At 45.3% G+C, this 22,825-nt stretch overlaps 1 protein-coding gene across 1 annotated transcript in view; it reads left to right on the top strand.

Moving 5' to 3' along the window:
* The window catches only part of LOC146196144 (uncharacterized), a 127,249-nt gene that overhangs the window by 47,766 nt on the left and 56,658 nt on the right, over positions 1-22,825 (top strand). Inside the window, exons 13-15 of the mRNA XM_084596332.1 lie at positions 2,853-3,000; positions 12,126-12,243; positions 18,687-18,787. Coding sequence (XP_084452458.1) covers positions 2,853-3,000; positions 12,126-12,243; positions 18,687-18,787 — 367 coding nt within the window. The remainder of the gene's footprint in view (positions 1-2,852; positions 3,001-12,125; positions 12,244-18,686; positions 18,788-22,825) is intronic.

Here is a 22,825-nt window from a genome sequence, read left to right as displayed (position 1 = left end):
GGATAAATTGTATGGAAATGAAACAGAATGTAGAACTATACCAAAGTGGAAAAGGCAGATCAGGAAAGAAGCGTTCTTTGATAAATCAAGAAGCAGTGCTCTACGTTTTGAAGCTAGATTAAGGTGCCTTATAACACGCAGCTACAAAAATAAGGGTAAAGGGGGGTGCGCCTCAGTTCGCAGGTCGAGCCAATATTTCGACAAGTGGACTTGTCTTCGTCTGGGAAAAGCGATCATCACTGGAAGGGCTTCAAATACGCTTTTGCTTCCGAAGTAGAAATGCTTGGGAGGGGGAAAGTTGTTGAAAAAAAAGTAGGTCAAGGAGTTTCGAACGGGAGGATGGGTGAGAAGAAAGTAGGTCATGGAGTAAATAAAAAGTGTTTCTTCAGTTACTATTCCTCGGCCTGGAACCAGGGATCTTGTTCCGCCACAGTACCAGGGAAACCAGGGCCAAGCGACAGTACCAGGGAAACCTACAATACCGGGTAGATGATTAGTCACCACTTAAGCAGATTTGGTGCAGATACACCTTACAAAGGGACAGGCTTTGCAAAGGGTCCTGATAAGGATCTAAGGCGGACAATTCTTAAAACGTTCTGCAAAAAGGGGGGGGGGGGGAGAGAGCAGGACAAAGAAACAGAATAATAACCGCACAGTGAACCTCAACTGATATGTAAAAAAAAATCAAACGAAGTTCGAGGGCAAACTCAAGTAACAAGTCATAAGGAGGAAATGTGCTTGGGGAAACATGTGCAGCCTATGCTATTGCGTAGGGGAATAGATTTAAAGCCTGACTGGAGAATATGTAATTTAATTTCTTCGAACTTATGGTCTTTCTGGTTGAAATGCTCTGAAAATTCTTTCGGGAGGTTATTGCCTGTGTCTGCCCGATGGCCATTAAGTCTTATGTTCATTGGCTGCCCTGTCTCTCCGATGTACTGTTTATGGCAGAAGGAGCATTCTAGAAGGTAGATAACGTTTGAAGATGTGCAGTTAAAGCCTGATTTTATGTGAAAAGTGAAATCGCTTGCATTACTTTTAATCGTGATGTCTTTTTGTATATGACGGCACGTCATTTAGGACGAGAGCAAGGATGCGGTTGTGTTGGATGCTTTTTGTCCAGTTTAAAATATACTAGAATATCTCTGAGGTTTGCGTTAGGCATGATACCCCTCCTCCTTCATACCCTGTAAACCATCTTCTTCCTCTCGTTCTACCTGCAGCCACAAAAAGATATTTAACTATGAGGATGACACATGCGCAGTATGTAGTAAATCCATAGAAACAATTAACCATATTATAATCGAATGTGATGGTATCCATTCGGAAGTCGATGCAGGTGCAGCCACTCTTCCTGAGGCCCTGGGGTTCAATGATACCAGTGGCCGGGTGAATGTGCTTGCAGTGGAAGCTAGCAAAAAATGATTGGAAGGTTGGTGGCTTAAAAGCAGAAACGTGACTCAATGCTAGTAATGTAGAAACAAAAATTCAATAATCCCAATGATGGCCTAGTTAACCAAACTACAACAATAATTAGGACATAGGAAAAAAACGAGCATGAGAGCAACTGCTGCAACCCCATTCCAAAGGGGACGCTCCTATATTTCATCCATCCAACCATCCAGTCAACAGAGCTGGCACCGGGTACACACCGGTGTTTCAGTGGGCACAAGATTCCCCGGCTTGGTGTTCTGCTCTTCTAGGGTGATATTCTTGGGAAAGGGATCATGGACACAAATAGCCACATATGGGCTTCTGGCGCATTTGCCGGACTTATGGATGTTCGATGGTCCGAAGCGGACCATCGGCCTCGTGGTAGCTTGCGGTTGGCACTGGTGTCCATAAGCGGAGAACCTCAATTCCGCTGCTTTCTGGTATAGTCTTGCATAGCTATTGAGCTTAGCGCGCACGAAATACCTCCTCACAAGTAGCCTATTTTTGAGCATATATAAACTTCGCTCAACAGTGCTAAGGTGCGTGACCAGTGTTCAATCTTCACTACTGTACAGTGTTCTGCAACTTTATCGAAGCAGTTTTGAAAAATTATCCCGCCTAAACTGGAGGCTCATTTCCGCGGAAACGAGCACAAAGCTTGTGTGTCGTTGATCATTTTTTTACGTAGTAAGTTTGTGCACGGTGCTAATCTGGTTTGGCTACACACGATGAAAAACCAGAACCGTGTGCGACGAGATCGAGAAGCAAAAGATGCAAACAACGAGTTTCCGGTGAAATACAATTGTGGCGCCATTTGTCGTCGCTGGTGGAAAACGCCGCGATTCTAAAGCGCCTAGGCAGGCGCGAACGTTTTCATAATAATGCTAAAAGGCGCAACCACTGGACTTCACCAAAAATTGGCGTTCGCGTCTTTCGCTCCTGGTTTCGGTTCTTGGTTTTCATAATGCGCGGCCAAACAAGGTAAGAAGCACTATAATACTTACTACACAACTGCCCCGCCGTGGGGTGCAGTGGTTACGGCACTCGACTACAGTGCCCAAGGACGCGGGATCGAATCCCGGCCTCGGCAGCCGCTTTTCGATGGAGGCGAAAAGCAAGATGCCCGTGTGCGGTGCGATGTCAGTGCACGTTAAAGAACCCCAGGTGGTCGAAATTCCGGCGTCCTCCACTACGGCATCTCTCATAGCCTGAGTCGCTTTGGGACGTTAAACCCCACAAACCAAACCAAACCAAACCAAACTTACTACACAACTAAAGGGTCAACAGGATGTCTGCACGGTTTCACCGCAAATGTGCCAACGGGTGAGGCGGGAGAATTTTTCAAAATGGTGCCAATTAATTTGCAGAACACTGTATATGAATACGCCTGCTCACCTTACCTTACGGAATACTCACAGGCAGTACGGCCAACCTCTGGACGTGCCAATGGCGGTAGTGGTGCAGGAACTGGTGGACGCAAGCGCTGCCGGCGTCATGTTTACCTGCGACCCACTCACTGGGAACCCAGCCTTCATCACAGTTACGGCAAACTACGGTCTGGGAGAGGTAGGTGCGTTTACATCCTAGGCGCGAATCATTTAGCAAGAAGATAGCGACTTGTATAACGATCATAATGAGTGCTATTTTCACACCATCATTATGTTAAAAATGCCGGCGTTGTTTTCTACAGTATTAAATAATGACAGTAGGAAATACCGGGTCTCGCACAGAAAGCATTACCCTAATAGAGTCTTTTTTGAAGGTTGGTTTTGGGCAGATAAAAGTTGACCAATACTAGTGACGTGAAAGACATGCAAAGGTCGAAATTGCGCCCCGCGTTAACAGTGCGCTTCTAAGCAATCGGACGAAGAAGGTATTAGAGACTGACGTAATCCAGGCATAAATGACCTGCAGAGTAATCGAGTCAGCCCGTCGTTGGCCGTTCTCGTTCGAGGCATGTTGATAGCTGGACCCGTTTCTGCTTAAGTTTGGTTATGAAATAGGATAAGTTTATACGCTTCTCTCTAATAGGTCGCCTAGACACTTGTGTAAAGAATTTATAAAGAAAGAGAAGAAATACCGAGCTCTTGCTCCCGAAAGAGCCGCCAGCAAAAGTCAGCGCGTTCCTAGGTATAGGCATGGTCCACTTTCCCGGAACGACCGGGGAATGCGCGATTGGGAACAAGGGTCGGCGTGGCACCCCGCTGAGGAGAAGGAGGGGCCTGGGCCGGCGACGAGGAGGCTGTGCGCACGTGCGGGGTGCGAGTGCGGCTGGGAACGACTGGCAGAGAAAAGAGGGGACGAGACAGTGTGGAACGCACCCTTCGTCGGTGAAAGACGCGTGTAAACTTTGATGAATATATCTAGTGTTTTTGTTACCGTTAAAGAGTTTTTGTCCGCGTGTGATTTCTTCACTTTTATTCGAATCCCCTAAAGTTCAAAGTTGTAGTAACAAAGTTCAGTTTAATATAAAGTCAACAACTACTAAATGGTGCCGAAACCCGGGATGAGAAGATAGTGACGAAATCCGAAAAGACCACGACGGACCAAAATGGAAAAGCGCAAAGCGAAGGGGCGAAGTCGACGAGGGCAGAACACGATTATCATCAACGAGGCCACAACAGCATTGCCGACTGCCAATGTCCAACAGTTGACAGCTCTGCTTCACAGACTGGAAGTCAGCAATGATGAGCTGCGGAAGATCAACGAAGAGTTGGAGAACTATCTACCGGAGGAAGCGTTCGAGACCGAGTTTACAGAAAGCGTCGAATACGACGACCGGGCCATAAACCTCATCGGCCAACTGAGGGCTCGAATCGCAGCTTCACAACAGACCGCCGAATCGACGCAAACGTCCGTGCCGACGCCCAGACTCACTGCAATCAGGCTTCCGAAGCTGCAGCTCCAGTTTTTCAATGGTGAGCTTGCCAACTGGCAGCCGTTTTGGGAATGTTTCCGCGAAGCGGTGCATGATAATCAGGCCCTGTCCAAAGCGGAGAAATTTCATTACTTAAAGAGCCTCCTCACCAGGCCTGCCGCGTCGGCAGTTAAAAGGGTTACAAGCGACTGAGGCCTGCTATGAAGACGCTATAGAGATACTCCAGCGCCGTTTCGGAGACAAGGGGCTAATCGAACAAGAACACCTTGCCGAATTAAGGACGCTACCGCCCGTGTCGTCATCAGGAGATGTCAGAGGACTCCGCCGGCTCTACGATCATGTTCAAGCCCACATTTGCGGGTTAACGGCTCTCGGAGTGACCAAGCATGCTTACTGCGCAATGCTTTGCGATATTATCCTGACGGCGCTGCCGCGAGACATGGTGGTGGAGTTTCACCGCCTGGCAAGCCGAGCGACCAAGACAGATGTATTGTCGCCGCCCGATAGTAGTCCCGCGTCACCAGCGCAGCAGTCCTCCGCCTCGACGCAGGCAGCAGACAGATCAGAGAGAAGGCTAGAGGAGGTACTACATTTTCTGCTGGTAGAAACAGAGTGTCGAGAGCGATGTAGGCAAAGGTCCCGCCTTTGAGACGCCTTCTTACAAGGAAAACCTCGGCAAACGCGCCAGGCAGCCTACTCCGAGTGCCGCTGTTCTTTATGCACAATCAGAGAAGACAGAAAAATGCGCATTCTGCGATTCGAACAGGCACGACACAGAGATCTGTACGGCTGCACTGACGAACAAAGAAAAAATCGAAAAACTTGTCAGGACGAAAAAGTGCTTTCGATGCACAAGGTGGGGACACCGAGCAAAAGACTGCAGACGAAAGATAAAATGCGGGAATTGCGAGAAAAGGCACGCTACCTCAATGTGTAACCCCAATTGGGCAGCGATCAAAACTGACGTACCAACAGAGATCACCGCCACTAATGTGCATGCAGACGCCAAAACAGAAGAAACGCAAGAGACGGCACTGCAGACTTTCCGTGCCTTTGCGTTGGGGAGCACCAAATACGGCTACATCCGGGGCGTAATGGAAGGTGGAAGTCAAAAAACGTTCATTCGAGCAGATATCTCAAAAACACTTGATTTGAAGGTTTTAGGAAAGGCCGACTTCCGCCTAAACACCTTTGGTGCTGCGGTCGCGCAAGTCCAAAGCTGCCGGCTGGTAGAAGTTCGCCTCCGAAGCCGATACGGAGATCACGAAATAGCAATAGAGGCTATTGAGGTGCCCTTGATATGCAAGGACGTCAAGCAGGTGCCCACAGATCACAGTTTTCTGCAAAAGATGGAAGTTCGAGGAGCACTGCTCGCAGACAGACCGATCCATCCGGGCATGTCTTCAGTGCCAGGTAGTATTGGAATACTAATTGGAGCCGACCACCTTTGGAAATTTCAAACGGGAGAGGTGCAAAGATGCAACGAAAATGAAGGATTAGAAGCGGTGAATACAAAGTTTGGTTGGACGATTCAGGGACCGTTCAGTGTGACTTCAAGCCTCGCAATCGCAAACAATGTTTGCATACTAAGAATAGGCTTGGAAACCGCAGACAAGGTCCACACTACGCTGCAGAATTTCCGGGAACTAGACGCCATCGGCATAAAAGATTCCCCAGAGACACACGACGAAAGAGCACTGAGCAAGGTAAAGTTGGAAAAGAAATGTCTACGCTATGAAGTTGCCTTGCCATGGAAAGACGCATCCAAAGAACTCAACAACAAAAATATTGCAATTCGGCGACTCGACAACCTGACAAAGCGACTATGCCGCAATCCAGAACTCGCTCAGCAATACGACGACGCCATCAGGAGTTATTTCGAGGCAGGGCATGCGGAGCGGGTGACCGAAGAAGTAGCGTCTGGGAAAGTTTATTACATGCCACATCAGCCAGTCGTACGTAGTGAGGCAACTACAACGAAGCTGCGTGTCGTGTTCGACGCATCATCACACGCTCCGAAGAAACGGTCACTCAACGACCACTTGGAAAAAAGACCAAATCTCGTCAGTGATTTGGTGCAGGTTCTCTTGCGGTTCCGCCTACACAAGGTCGCTCTCGTAGCAGACATCGAGAAAGCATTTCTTCAGAGAAGCGTGCGGCCTGAGAAACGCCCTGCGGTTCTTCTGGTACAGTAGACCGCCGCTTGACCCGTCAACATTGCCGGATATCGAACAATGGAGAATGACTCGGGTACCGTTCGGTACGACAGCCAGCCCGTATTTGCTGACCGCTACCCTCTTCCACCACCTTGAATGCACGACAAAGGAAGTTTCGAAAACGGCGAGCCTCATGAAGGACTCCTTTTACGTGGACGATCTGGTGACGGGGGCGGCTACAGTAAACGAGGCGTTGAAAATGGCCACTGAAGCCATCGACATAATGAGCGACGTCGGCATACGCTTAAGGAAATGGTCCTCGAATTCCGATGCAGTCCGCGCGGCGTTTGGGGACGACGAAACTACATCTTCGAATGGTGAACAGAAGATCCTGGGAATGAAATGGAACGCAGCTGACAAGATGGCAATATCTCTGGCCAGTGTGATCAGCTCATTAACTAGCGGAGCTGCGTCGTAGCGCGTAGTGCTTGCAGACGTCGAGGCTACGATTAATTCTCGGCCACTAGCCTACGTATCCTCAGCACCAGAAGAAACATCGGTTCTCACGGTTCTCACTGGGAAACGGTTGATCGCCTTGCCCGAAGCGAAAGCAGCGTCCGTTCCTTCGGCCAGTGCAACCGACTTAGGTCGAAGGTGTAAATACCGACAAACGGTCATGGACTCGTTTTGGAAGCGATGGCTGAAGGAGTACCTGCTTCAGTTACGCTCGGTCCACTTGTCCGCTTCCAGCCCTGCGAGTGCGATCACAGTAGACGATTTGGTTATCGTGCATCAAGAAAAGGCGCCGAAGCATATGTGGCAGACTGCTCGCGTGGTAGAGGTCTTTAAGGGGCGAGATGGACACGTGCGTTCGTGCAACTTGCTTCTACTTACTTACACCGGAACGTTCAGTGGGCTTGTACAACACGCGCTGCTTCTCCGTTGATTGCGTGTTGATAGCTGATAATCTCAAAATTTCAAACGCTTTACCATAAACGGCCTGTTTAGAAAAATAATTTTTTTAAACACGCAAAAAATAAACTTTATGGCAAACGCAAACAAAACCGAACAACGTTGACCGTGTTGCGAATAATTCTTTATAGATGGCTTGTTGTTCATACAACAATAATTGCATTACATCCTTCATTGAGTGCCTTTCAACTCTGCTCGAGGCATTGTTGAGAGGGTTTCGCCTCCCCAATTCTACGGCGGCAGTGGCCTATGCTTCTTCGTTGATCACCGACTTCAGTTAACATCTTGCTCTTGCTCTTTACAAAGAAGCCAGCCTCGATGCACGCGCTGTGGTGCTCTGGTGACGGGCAGCGAGCCGGTGCCGTCATATTTCGAGCTGCAATTGCATCTAAACTTCCAAAATCTCTCCCGATTACCGTAATGGCTGACGTTAGGATGTGCTCTCTACTAGGCAATTGCCGACAAGGCTAATTATATACAAATACCTCACCGCAGCAAACGTACGGAGGGAAACTTTGTGCGGAGCATTACACCCGCTATGAACGAACTTTATACCGCTGTGGAACATACTTGGAGCTCATTAGACGAAGCACAAAGCATTAACATGTCTCCTACCTACAATCTGTTCTCTCCAACTGCAAAACGTGCAGTGCTCAAGCCCGAATGCCGCAGTCTGCTCTGCCCCCGGATTGTGATCGCAACGCTGCACGGTAACCGATATTCGTCAGCCGATATCATTTCGCAGATCGTTCGCAAACGTAGTTCTGTGCTGCCTGCACCCTTGTCGCATTCCAATGTCAATTTCAATGTCCAATGTCACCAACAGCATTATCAGGAGCAATAAGTCGTCGAGATCACAGCAGTCAGGCAGCGTTCGGCCTGCATGCAAGACAGCCCGGTGCCCTGCTGGCTGCGCCAAACACGAGCAGCTGTCCTTTTCTTTTGGTCCCGCCCACAGCCGATGTGCGTCTATTACGGCTTCTGTGGCGTTGATTTTTAGTCTGTGCTTCAAATTTTAGCTTTCCGCTTGTTTAAATACCACATGAACCTGCGAAACTAGTGATTCGGGATAATGGCCCAACATTCAGGTCTTTCCGAGTGCGTGCAGAATTTCCCCACGAAAGCTCCGATGGCGACGACTGCACATAGGAGCGGCGGTAGTTTACGAGCTGTGTACAAACAGATATTGCTTTTTACGTGCAGTGAACAACAAGCTGAGCACAGTTAATATTAAAATACTTCACCAGCTCCGTCGATAATATCTTCACTTGCTTTTCACAGCGCTGTACATCTGCGGACAGCGACGATTAATGCGCGCGTAATTTCGGAAACGCAGTGGCGCCGTGAGCGACTGGTGCTTCCTGATCCTGAGTGTATCTGCTTTAAACAGGGTTGATTTTTTTTTTTTAATTTGATACTTTGTACCCCATCAGGAATTGCACATCATACATAATACTGCATGGTGCAGAGTGTTACATGCAGCTTAGAACAATCGAAAAAAAAAACGGGAATATCTTAATTACATGTTTACGGATGATAAGAACTAGTACAAAAGGCATATGATGAGAACAGTTCCAGTATTTGAGTCAGTGACGGAATCAGTATTAGTTCTAATTAACGGTCATGGCACAATCAAGGTTCAAAATAAAAAAAAAAGGAGTAAATCGACTAAATGAATTCACAACTGGGATCAAGCACAAACAGGCGAGAAAAAATAACAAGGGAACAAGAAAGTATGAAAATAAGGAATACAATTATTAGTGTGATGCGTATAGTTCATCTGCAACAAGGGAACTAAACTCAGGTGAGCGCGTGCTGTTAGTAATGCGCGTGTGCGGATTGTTCTATTCTCATGTTGCCCTTGGAAAAAGGAGCATTTGAAGATATCAGTATGGAATGAGAATTCGCCAAATGTATGCTTAAGTGGTCGTGCGGCGAGCGTTTGCGTTATATAAAAAAGCCTAAGCTGTGCTCCGCTAGGGGCGCGGAATGTATACAGCTGCCGGTTGCTTTCAGCCACCCTGTAAACCTGGTGACACCGATGCTTTCGCTAGATTTATACGCCTCCTCCAGCTCACGCCATCGTTCACATAGTATCACTCTGGCCACAACTGTACTGTGCTGCTACCTGCATTCGCTAAACTTTCTAAATTCACTTGCCGCTATCGTCAATATCACAATTGCGAATACTACGCACTCTCTTGGCACGTATTTCAAGACGGAAGTGAAGTCACCTGTTCCTTACTCCGCTAATGCCAGCTACGTTTCTTTCGCCAGCTCCGTTTCATTTGGTACAGGTAACCAGCGAGATGTTTTTTGCGCCTTTGTAGTTGGAACGGCGTGCGTAAAACGTGTTCGAAATGGTTCAATGCATACAAATTTCATTACCCGAATGCGAAAATGTACACGCAAAAATCGAACTGGTCATCAAATTATCTGTTAATGCGCCTCCTTCTGGGTCAAAACAGCGTCCATATCATAGAATAATGCCTTCCAGTGCCCATCGACACTGCGGCGTGGCAGCCGCGAGCGGTATACAAAGCTCTCTTATAGCGTTACGAAGAAGTTTTGTGACCAGTAAGCATTTAAGGGCTCTGTTAGAGATACCTAGTGCCTTTGGGTCTCAATATTCCTTCCACTACCCTGCAATGCGCATAGCGATCGCTGGCTTTCGGCAATGAAGACACATTCCTTCGGTGGTGTAACAGCTAAAAAAACTTGCGCCTTAAGCCCGGCGTTAGTACGCCATCGTATGTATGATGGCGGATGACGGATTGCGTGTCAGTCAGTTGTTTCTGTTGAGTAAGGCAAGCGCACTCCTCAATGCGTTATTGTTAAGTGGGATAAAGGGCCCTAGCTCTGACGTCATGTCTTCAGGACTTCTACGAAGGGCTAGGTATCAAGAGTGCCGGCATACGTACATACCCGATAAATGGGCATATGTTTTCAGTGCTGTTGCCATTTAGTATCCTGATACTCCTGTCTCACTGTTGGCTTCTAATTACCACATGCACGTGTAGTATGCGAGCCTGAAAAATCTGGCTATAATGGTTAGCCTAAAAGTCAGTGCCCGAAATACGACTTCAGCAGTGACGGTGTTCAGATAAGTGAAGGGCTCGCTCCCAACTGTATGCACGTTTCCGCATATTTCAATCAATAGTTGAGAAAGGCGGCCACGGAAAACACAGGCATTCCAAGCAATTTTCGCGGGAGAAGCGCCATACTATACCGTCATACGAGGCGAGGCCGTTGTATGCAGAGTAGATCACCATGTCTAGAAAGCTCGAGTAGTGTGCATCGGAGCAAATGAAGCGAAATAGTGTCGACGATTCTTCGCACTTGGCATAGAACCTGTGACTGATTATTTCACGCCTCCCTGCGAGCGTAAGCATTATCGACGAAAGCCATCAGCTGCTTTCAAAATTTCGCTTTATACTTCCTCTTGGAACTGTGCGAGCACCCTGAACAAGTGTGATCGACTCTGTACTGCCCCAGAAATACGAACAAACATTTAGGTTTGAACATGGTAAAACCAGGGAGCGTGAAGTGTCATTTCAGAGCACTACGTTATTGGAGAGAGATCACTGCTCTATTCTAGAAATATTATTAGGGCTAAAGCTTTTATGGGCTCCTGTAGCGAAAATCTGTGAGCCAGAGCTGTGCGCGGGATCTGTGCGTCCCATCTGTGCACTGATGTGTCACCCGCAAATAGCAGACGTTTGGAGGGAGATTCAAAATGAACACGGTTAATTGTGATATTTAATGAATGAGAGTTATAAATAGGCAGGTATAGAATAATGTTAGTAACTAAAATGACTTGAGTTGAACAATATGTTAAATTGCCACTTGTAATGGCCGCAACTGATTAGAAGTGAGTAAAAATGTTTAGCGATGAGTGTTAACGACTACAATGAGTAGGTATGACTCATCATTACTGCTATTGACAACGAAACGACCAATATGACAAACGACGACTTGTAATGACAGGAACTGACTGAAAATGAGCACAAATACTTAGCTATGAGTGGTAATGACTACAATAACTAGGAGTGACTCTTCATGACTACGAAACAATGTCAAACGACGACCTGAAATAACTGCAACTGATTGGAAGTGAATAAAATAATTAGCTATGAATGATAACGACTACAATGACTAGGCATTACTCATCATAACTAGGAAATGATAAATATGTCAAATGATGACCCGCAATGACCCTAACTGACTGGAAACAATGAGAGGCAAATGGTAAGAAAGGAAGGGTAGGCTTTCGCTATTTTCCTCTTAAGAGATCTCTTAGAGACCCTCCACTTTTTTTGTACATAATTTGTTTTCAATTCTGTCGGTGATATCTTCCCCTTAAAATGCAAATTACAATAGTCCTTCGGCGTCATGTTTTGCACCGAAGGTCAAGCGCTCTTCGCATTAACATTTACCAGGAATGCACGACTGAAACAGTAAATTTGCTTTTGTTTATCCCTACCTTGTCACCTGATCCCTCCCAGGCTTTCAAGACCGTATATAGATATCGGTTCTGTGAATAGTCCCGTTTAATATAAAATAGTGAGTAGCTCAATGTGAGCAAGGCAACGTTTTGGCCTTTTGGTTCTCCCTCCGACAGAAACACTGCTTCTGTCCAAATCGCATCTTATTACTCATTGCATATCTCTTATTTTCGTGCGCAGTCGGTAGTGTCGGCATCTGCTGAGCCCGATACTTTCATGCTGAAAAGATCGGAAGACGAGAGACCCCGCATTGAGTCTCAACAGTTGGGCCGCAAGTCAGTCTACACAACATCATCAGGTGCGTATAACATTTCAGCGTAACCCGTAATTCACATGCACAGCTCTTCTTGCATGAATACGTCACGACAAATGGCAGTATTCGTTCAAGGAGCCGTCACGCTAAAGGTTTTATGAGTGTTTCTTACTGAGCTGCGTGGAAATTCATAGCCGAGACTAGATAGAACTGCAAAAATGACAGTAACAAGAAGCAAAACTGGATGCTGTAATTATAAAAACTGTGCCACTGCTACATGTAGTGACGCCAGATCTATACGAAACCAGCAATACTGAAACTGACGACATTAAAAAAATATCACTTTGTAGGCACACAAAGAATCTTATTTAACTTAGCCAAGGACGGGAAAGGCATAACATCCAGCGGGTGTCACTGTAAAATCAACAAAATCGAAAGCTGGGACTGTTGGTATTAATCCATTATAAAACGGCGCACATACAAATGAAGACGCTGAAGAGAACAGCATGGACAGGAGGGCTCCGCCCGTGTGGTTCACTTCTGTGTGTCTTTGTTTGTATGTGCGCCGCTTTAAGATGTAAAATCAATGCCGTTTTGTTTCGTGGAAAGTGTACTAAAGAAGAGGAATAGTATTGCAACGTGGCCACGAACGCAAATGGAAACAGAACAACACAATATGCCACCCTGTGTGTTTATAAAAAGTACGAGAACAGCAGCACGCAGCATAGTAGCCGAGAGCTGATTCGATTATTCCACGTGCAGAAAGGAGAACACCCCTATATGTGCCATATCCTATGTGTCGTTATACAAAGTACGGATAACTGCTGCACGCATAACGCCGCATTGCAGCCAAGCGTTTAGTAGATTATTCTGCGCACTTGCTGGTGTCGTTCAAAGTCAATCTAGGTTTATGTGACTGAGGAGGAGTAAGTTATATACAAATTTTCTTACTGACCTTGAACTTTCTGTCCATCTTTAAAGCTTGGGATGATACCACGGACGGTGCACTTTTAGGTTAAGGGCTCTAGAGCGAATTATTCTACAGTGCCCTCCAAAATGATGCCAGTTGGAAGCAACTTACATCATTTGGTTTGAAAAGCAGGAGCATAAAAACGGTCAATTGGTCAATATGGTAAAAAAAAAGCAGGATTTTTTTCAAAATGACCAGAAAATGGCAATGTGTACATGAATTCGAGGTAATCCAGCCCTTGCTACACCTGATATTCGTTTCTGCAATGTTGAGGTTGTTCTGTGCCACTGGACGGATTATTACTTTAGATTTTTCAGCCGCAATGGCTCAATAGTTAGCGCACTCTTTTACGTACTGAGCAAGGCAACTCGGGTACCACCTCGGCCGGGGCAGCACTGATTATGGCCGAGGCGTCCGTGCACTGTGTGAGGTCAGCGAATGTTAAAACACCCATGATCATCGACATTATCTAGAGCCCTGCATTGAGGCGTCCCAGAAAGCTTAAGTTGCATTGTGGCGGTGAACACCATAGAACAAGCTGAACCATACTTACAGATTATGCCGACAATTGCTCAGACGGCTTCGAATGCAACCCCATAAGTGTTCCAAATGCCACTTGTCCAGTGAAGGGTAGATTTTCAGCAGAGTTATGGTAAAAAGTGTTCCACTAATTCCTATGCAACACGCTCCGCCGAGGCATCTTTTTTTTCTTACCCTGTTTAATCTTTTCGCACAGCCGCTTAAGTACCACTGAGAAAAACTCCATCAACTACTGTCCTCAGTCCACATAATTTCCCTCCCTATGTAGTAACTATTCGAGAGCAATATCCGAAACTATTGGTAAGAGAAACTTGGTTTTCAACTTTCATTATTTAAACTCATAATATCAATATTGGAAGAAAAGGGTGTCACTGTTTTGAAATCTATGATGGTGCAGTGCAAGTTTCAGCATTCTGCACGAGTGGTATAGTTTTTATATAGGCCGATGACAGCGATACGTGTATTTCGCTCTTCTTTAGGATTCTGTTGCTTACAAAAACTCTCTAGAGTAATGTCCTCCTTGTGACCACAACTCGGTAGGCTGGCGTTACAAACGAAGATGTATTTCTAATCAGCGTCCCTTTTACTTCGTTCAGCGTGGCGTCTAACATATTTCCTGCGGTTTTAGTTTTGTCTTCTTCAGAATAAATCTTGCACAACAATTTTGGCATCTATCTCTTACTGCATATATACAATGAAATTGAAGAGAAAGTTTATATATGTTTTGGGATTACATTACAGCATGAAGTTAGGACATGGGGAAAAAAAAGTTGTAGGGATAGCCGAAACGGGTGCCCAGTGCATCAAATAACCAGGAACAGCGATATTTCACTTCTATCATATTTACATGCAGTACATAATCCACGAACATAAGGTGCAGAGCTTTACGGTATATAATAAAACAGACATAACAGCGGAAAAAATAACGTACAGTCTTTGTCAAAAGTATACGGCCCAAGGGGTTCGCTTCTAAGCACTCTAGCTAAGCCCCTGGAAGCAATGCTAGAATATATGGATAAGCATATAGAAGAATGGGGACTAGATTTATCGTCTACGAGATTTCGGACGGTGCAGATGTGTACCAAGCCACGCTATGGGACTTAGAAGCAAAGCCCTTGGGCCGTGTATTTTTGGCAAAGACTGTACCTATATGTATATATGTTATAAGATAGATGCCTAACCTGTGACAAAGCAGAAAGAAGAGGAAAACAGAGACATCGCGCACCGAAGACAATGAAGTTGTGAAGACGAAAAGCGGATTAAGCTCGGGCTGTCGCTGTGAACGCTGGCATTCGTAGCTGCTACGAGAAGCTAAATATATTAGAGAGATTTAGCACACCGTGATCCGCGATCCGCTACCGTGATCCGCCATCGCGCGTTCCACTGCGCATGCCCAGATCACTTTGATGTCAATAGATGGCACCACATACTGGATATCGGCACATAGACCTGCCGCATCCGAGCCAATCAGCTTGTGCACCCCGCCCACGAGCGGTAGAGAGTCACGGTGGCCGATCGCAGATCACGGTATGCTAAATCTCTCTATTGCTGTGCAAACTATCTGAACTGCTTTATTACTTGAATATATATAAGGGTGTGTGTATGCATGTATGTATGCATATATTTATGTATGTATAAGGGTTAGAGTTAACGATGTAATTTTTGTGTGATATAGTGATAGACCTGAGATTTATTTTTTCATGCACAACAAATTAAACGCACACAAGGTAATATTCGTAAGGATACAAACATATAAAGTGTCCACTGATGCGTATGGAATCGCCGTACTATATCAGCAATTGTTGGGACGGCCTGTGGCTTGGCCAATAATACCTTGTGTGTTTTCTCATTTCGTTGCAGCGTCCCGAAAATTAAGCAATACCTAACTACTGGAATTACAAATAATAAGCCGCATTTCAGATTGGAACCTTTACCTGTGTTCTCAGTGTATAGCTGTGGTTCCACAGAAGGGCTTTAATGCGGCTTTATTTCCAGGCATGCTATCTGTGCTTATGTCTGAACATAGGTTTAATGAGCCCGAAAGGCATTTTGCTCTGGGCACAACTGCAAAATTTTCCGAATTTATTTTGATATATGTTTTTGCAAGCCTTCTCAAGTTTTTATTTTCTTTTATAGCAATACGAAATAGTCGCAATACTCGAAGCAGGAGTGAACACCTAAAAATCACATGCAGCCCTCAGTCACATCAACCACCTCATATCTAGGTATCAACTGCAGCAACTAAAAACGGACACAGGAGTACAAATACTTCACATACGCATTTTCTTCAAATTTGCCATAAACACTTCAGAACTGCGGCTATCGACAATGCACTTCGTTACTTTATACAAGTTCCTGAGGCTAGTAGGAAATTGAATATTTAAAAGATTTGCTTAGAGCTGAAGAGTATAAAATCAATTTTCTGTTATCAAATCGCAAGTTCGGGCACCAAGTGTGGGCAGTAATTAAGTCGCGATTGTTCAATTTTTTGAGGTAGAATTATAATACGAACTTTAACCGACGGTCAGTACACCTCGCCTTAAATGTGTCATGGCTGAGGTACCTAATCATCCGCGTTGGGCTGTCACGTACTTTATATTTGTTACAAATTAACCTAACAGCGGATCTTTGCTCTTGTTCTAATCTGGCGATGGTGGAGTGGAACAGCCAAAACAAAGCCAGTGTCGTTTGTTCCTTTCTTTGTCCTCTGTTTGCGCTGTTTCCTTTTAAGCAATAATAAACCAACTAGCCCGCAGCAACACCCTCGTGTACTTCATAAATGGTCGGAGTAACGCTTTATATGCTGCTAGATTAACATGAACAGGTGCTTTTAATGCTTACGCCACAGAAAGCACGGAGAGTTTAAAGGATTTAATGCATACATTATTGATATGGGCATCCATTCGTATACTGCAATAGCAACACCTAGATAGTTTCGGGTGATTCATTATCGTAGAATGCCCTTGACAGAGTAAGAATGTTACAGTATGGTTTTATTCCTCGATATATGAAAACTAAGCACTTATATCTATTCAAGTAAATGTCCCAATTCGTGCACCTATCTAACATTTCCTCGAGAGCTTTGTCAGCCTCATTTATTCGGTTTTAGTTTGAACTGATGTGCAAATCACTCAGTCGTCTGTTAAATGTTTATCTTAACATCACTGCTCACAACTTTTACATTAACAATAACACAAATAAAGAATAAATTCCGCCTCAATACTGTATTTTGTGGCACCCCTAACGTCACTTTTATGGTCCTAGATCAGTATTTGTTAACTTGAACTTATTGACACTGGTTTTATAGACACCCTCAAACAAATTTAACCATCGCATATTTATTTCGATTGGTAAGGTTTTGTAATAATTTTTATGTGGCGCTTTAGCAAAACGCTTTGTCATAGTCCAACAATATGGTTGCGTCGGCTCTTTATTAATTATAGGGAGTAAAGTAATCGCACGGACTACGCTACTGTGTCACAGTTAACAAGCTGCGCCGTGACTCGTGCGGGACGTCTGCTAACAGCTTTTTGTTTCACAAATGTAGTCAAATTCCTGCTATTTTTGATAATTTTTTATTTGTTTATTTATTACATACTGCAGACCAAACATGGTGCAAGCTGGAGGGGCTCCTTACAAAGCAAAGTACCAACAAACGCGACCCTAGACATCATTTGTATTGACAAAACACATCAAACGAAACACGACGAACAATGACTACTTATACAAGACTAAATAGGCTGAAATCACGCTTCAAGACTCTAGATGTACAGAAACAATACGCGAAGTCAACAACATACCGCATTACGGATAGTGTCGACTAAAAATACAGTCACTCATCGGAAAAGAGCAGTGGAGAATCATGTGGCAGTGCATTCCAGTCCGCAATCGTGTGAGGAAAAAAAAAAGGAAAATTTATAGGCATTTGTGCGAGCAAAAATAAATTCTATATAGTGCTTCAGCTTATGGCGAGATTTCGTGTAGCATTAATTATGTATTCTTGTTTATCAATGGCTATATTTAACAAATATAGGCGACTGAGGAATTCGCGCGTTTTTTTCTGCGTTCATTCAAGTACTCAAGATTTGCGCCATAAATACGGCAGATGGATAGTGCCTGCGTTTATAGCGGCTATATATAAAACGAGCGGGCAACCTTTGAAGGTTTTTTAGTTTTACTATTTCTAACTTTGTGTGAGGGTCCCACACAATGATTGCGTACTCCAAAGAGGGTCTCACCATGGCTTTTTAAGCCTTGTTTCTCAGTTCAACTGTTGATCTTCCTCATTTATGTTTGATAAGCCTAGTTTGACGAGCTGAAGAGCACACGTTATGAGTATGCGCTGTCCCCCTAAGTACATGTCGAGTTGAACTTCGAGTAAATCGGCCGATAGTTGAAAAAGGATATACCATCGGTTTATTTGAGTATATGAATTGTACGGGCGCTCCTCCGCTCTCACGGAAGCGAGCACTGCTGCAACGAAGCCTTGTGAATTATTAGCAAACAGTGAGAAATCAATTGAGCATAATGCCGGAGGACAACTGTTGGCATCTTATCAGGGCAAACTGCTTTTTAGCGTCAAGCATAAGCAGCAAGTTAAATGTAGCTTCCTGGCGCACAATGAGATCAGACATAGGAGACAACGCCTTTCTGGCGCAGTAACAGAGCTATTATTTTTCAAGGCGTGTACGGATCAAGACATTTGTTTACATTCGTCTGCGACTGCTTTAGCTTCTTAAACTGATGAGCAATCATCCAATAATAAATAACACTGAATTTATTGCTGATTAAGTACTTCCAAGTATTTCCTGATGCGTCTTATAGGAAATTGCCTAAAGGGACGATGAAGAAAGTATTCCTACCCCCCCTTGGGTTTTTAAAGGTTTTATTCAAAAAATATGAAAGTACTATTATTCTGAACATGGTGCCTTCAATCATATGATCAAGGTGTATTCTTGGATCTCTTGTTCCTCTGCAGACAGCGGCGGTGTGATCACTCTACCCGTGGAACCAGACAAATCCCAAGCCATTTGCATCTCCGAAGAAGATGTCGAAAGACTGGCTCATATTGGCACGCAGGTAAATATAACCAGCGGATCACATCATACACATATATCTCTCCGCTGCACAGCTTAAGATTAAATATAGGCTGCAAAACGCAATACTGAAATAATCTCTCGTTGTTTGTTAAATAGACCGCTTCTATGCATGATGCAGCAGGAAAACTCGACCGCATTGCATTTTCTTTATTATTTCTCGTCCTCAGCTACTGCTTTTCTTCTTCAACTGCCATCATCTGAGAGGTTCAGGTGCTGAGTTGTTGCTGGCTGCAGGCGGAGTTAGGCTAGCCATTGCCGGTTTTGCTGGCAATTGCTTCACCGTAACACCATCTAAATATCACTTAGTTCCCCAAGTCAAGCAAATCCACACCATCGAACGTTATAGTTAATAATCAAGGCTACTCTAACCATCTCATGTCCATATTCGTATCCTTTAGTAATACTAATAGAAGGCGCGAAATATTTCTACAAGACCGGTTCTCAAGCGTGTACAAATGTCCTGAAGTGAACTATAGGGAACTCCGATTTTCTAAAGGGAAACGAACAACACTCTTCATTCCACACTACACCCTGGAAAGCACATAAATATAAGTCCCGATATCCCCGGAAACAGCACATATGCATCAAAGCGGAGACGTTGCCATAACTGTCTTGTACATCCAAGCAAGGGTACAAGCAGAGCCCGTAAAAATGCGGTGCCGTAAAGTGACTTAGGATCTCTCTAAACATTTGGTCACGCACAGCTTGTAGGACGAACTGCAAAAGCAATTGAAATGCCTCTGAACTGCTTCTGTTAAGAGCATTTTGATGTCCTGAGGAACTCTTGATGGATGCATCCTCAGAATTCTTTACGGGCTAAGATGTCCGTCATCTACTTCCCTATGACACCTATCTTTCGGACACCAAATGGAAATGTATAGAAAATTCTCTTTTGTGCAAAGTACGCACCAAGCGCAAACATAATCATCATCATCATCATCATCATCATCATCAGCCTGATTATACCCACTGCAGGGCGAAGGCCTCTCCCATATTTCTCCACTTAACCCGGTTTTGTGCTAGCTGCATCCACTTGACCCCTGCGAACTTCTTAATCTCATCCGCCCACCTAACTTTCTGCCGCCCCCTGCTACGCTTTCCTTCCCTTGGAATCCAGTTTGTTACCCTCAGCGACCATCGGTTATCCTCTCTTCGCACTACATGTCCTGCCCATGTCCATTTTTTTTTCTTCTTAATTTCTACTATAATGTCGGTAACTTGAGTTATTTCTCTGACCCACTCTGCACGCTTTCTATCTCTTAATGTTACCCCTACCATTTTTCGTTCCATAGCCCTCTGGGTTGTCCTCAACTTAAGTAGAACTCTCGTGGTTAGCCTCCACGTTTCAGCCCCATAGGTGAGTACAGGCAAGTTGCAACTGTTGTATACTTTCCTCTTGAGCGATACCGGTAAGCTGCTAGTGATAATCTGCGAGTGCTTGCCAAATGCGCTCCATCCCCATCTTATTCTTCTTGTTATTTCCTTTTCATGACACGGATCTGCGGTTACTACCTGTCCTAAGTAGACATATTCGTCTACTACTTCCAGTATTTCGCTACCTAATGTAAACTGCTGTTCCTTCCCGAGGCTGTTGAACATTACCTTAGTCTTCTGCAAGCGCAAACAGGTGAATGATAAACAGCAATAGAAAGCCCGCGTTCTGACTTTCGAAGGGCGGATTGAGAATTCGTCAGGACCAAAGCCGCCAAAATGACAACGCTTTCGGCCGTTGTGGAGGACGCGACTTAAGTGAAGCGTACAGACCATGAAATATTCAAATACAAAATGTGAGAAGCCGCTCCACTAGCTTCTCTGATCTTTTCGAGAGAACCATGGATGAAAACTTTATGATGAGATGGAGGGCACAATCTGTCTGCAAATTCTCCAGTTGAAGCGAGCGCGTTTACACCAGAGAATAACAGCGTTTAGAGCGCACTGAGGTATAATTACCATATAGATCCAAGACTTGGAAGTGACCAGAGAAGATTCAAATGCTTGCTTTGTCTTCGATCATTAAGGCCTATGGAACGGAGGGTATACAATTCGAAGAAGGCTTGAAACTCAGTTCACTTGCTTAGCCGTTGGAGAATGGCTGGCCCGGCTACCAACTATCCGAGACGGCCAAGTTGCATTATTAGTCTATAAAGCAGTAAGCCCAAGAGATTTTATAGTGCCTGATGAAGCACAGCATTGTTCGCTCCCGCCTGAGTAGCGTCAGTGGCTCTTCTCAAACCCTTTCTGCGGAAAATATCGAGACCTTCTTGTGTGTTACTAAGGGGAAAATTAATTGACTCATAATTCGACTAATCCCCAACGCATTTTGAAGCCTGTCCATTGACGGAGGGTGGGTTTCCCATTGCTCACTTGCAATTCAATGGATCACGTTGAAGCTCGAAGATAGAGATGGAAGAATTGAGTCAGTAGATTGTCGGCACTGTATGTTGGAGTCAATAATGACACCCAAAAAACGCATATGATTAAATGTTCGTATGCAATAGGGGCCAAGGTCTATCTTCTATCTCGCATAACGTCTTTATAAACACGGAAACCGGAGGAAGCCGTATTTTTTCCCTGAAAGAGACAAACCTAAGCCTTGAAGACAATGCTGTAACGATCGTAGTGCCTTTCAAGCTATCGAGGCATAGCGATTGGGTCAGTAGCCAGCAAATCATATACCTCGCGAAAAAACCATTTCGGCGCATATAGCACTTCCTAACATAACTCGAATCGCACGATCAACGACCTGTCAATAATCTTACAGATGGCCCTCTACACCTGTTCCTTGCAAATTGTGCTCCGGAAAACGCTATAGTACAGCTTTTGCGATTTCAATAAAAATAACTAGTGTGGAGAGCCCGAAAGCCCTATGATGTCCAATGTGGCTTACCCAATCAAAGCTGTTATCTTGCGCACTTAAGCCTCGACGGAATGCAGTCATACATGTTGGCAACGCTTACTCTCCTCGAGCCACCACGATAAACGTTCACTTGCCAGCTTCTCCTTCAGCTTAGGCTCACAGGATGTCAGTGACAGAGCACAATACGATACCAGATTCGTCATGTCTTAAAGGTAAGCGGGAACGTTTTTAGCAAAAAATGAGTTATGTGAGGCATTTTACAGGTTTTTGTCCTCTGAAGACTATAATACTTAAAAATGACAGAAATGAGCGCAAATGGCAGTGTTTACAAGAAAACAAGCACCAGCGGCACCGCCCTCCAAGCTCACGCCGCAGTTGTCTGTAATTGGCCCGGACCATCATGACGTCATGCTCGGTATGCCAGGACGCCGCCGGCGGTGTTGCTGCGTGCGCGGTGCTTGAGAGGACTACAGAGCACGATTCAAAATGCTATTATTTATTCTAAAAATGTGAAACACCTTGAACACTTGCCGTACACGTTCGAGCAACCAGCAAAAAAACAAAAAAAAAAACGGAGCCACGAAATACACTGTCGAGTACGTCGACAGCGAAAGCAAAGTCAGCACAATTGCGCGAGTCGAAAAGCGCAATAGCTAGCCCGCTTTAACAACTGCCCTTTACAAACTAAAGCTCGTTTCAGTAGCAACAAATTGATTAGTCATTGTAGATGATGCAATCATAGTCGTCAGCGCGTTTATACAACCTTCGTGTATCGCCGAACGGCGGAATAACGACAAATGCACGCATACTGCTGCTGCTGCTGCTGCTGCTGCTGCTGCTGCTGCTGCTGCTGCTGCTGCTGCTGCTGCTGCTGCTGCTGCTGCTGCTGCTGCTGCTGCTGCTGCTGCTGCTGCTGCTGCTGCTGCTGCTGCTGCTGCTGCTGCTGCTGCTGCTGCTGCTGCTGCTGCTGCTGCTGCTGCTGCTGCTGCTGCTGCTGCTGCTGCTGCTGCTGCTGCTGCTGCTGCTGCTGCTGCTGCTGCTGCTGCTGCTGCTGCTGCTGCTGCTGCTGCTGCTGCTGCTGCTGCTGCTGCTGCTGCTGCTGCTGCTGCTGCTGCTGCTGCTGCTGCTGCTGCTGCTGCTGCTGCTGCTGCTGCTGCTGCT

Source organism: Amblyomma maculatum, chromosome 3 (assembly GCF_055883805.1).
Source record: "Amblyomma maculatum isolate TAMU_Amacu chromosome 3, ASM5588380v1, whole genome shotgun sequence".
Classification (NCBI taxonomy): domain Eukaryota; kingdom Metazoa; phylum Arthropoda; class Arachnida; order Ixodida; family Ixodidae; genus Amblyomma; species Amblyomma maculatum.
The sequence above is the reverse complement of the archived record's forward strand: the minus strand, read 5'-3'. Positions and strand labels throughout refer to the sequence as shown.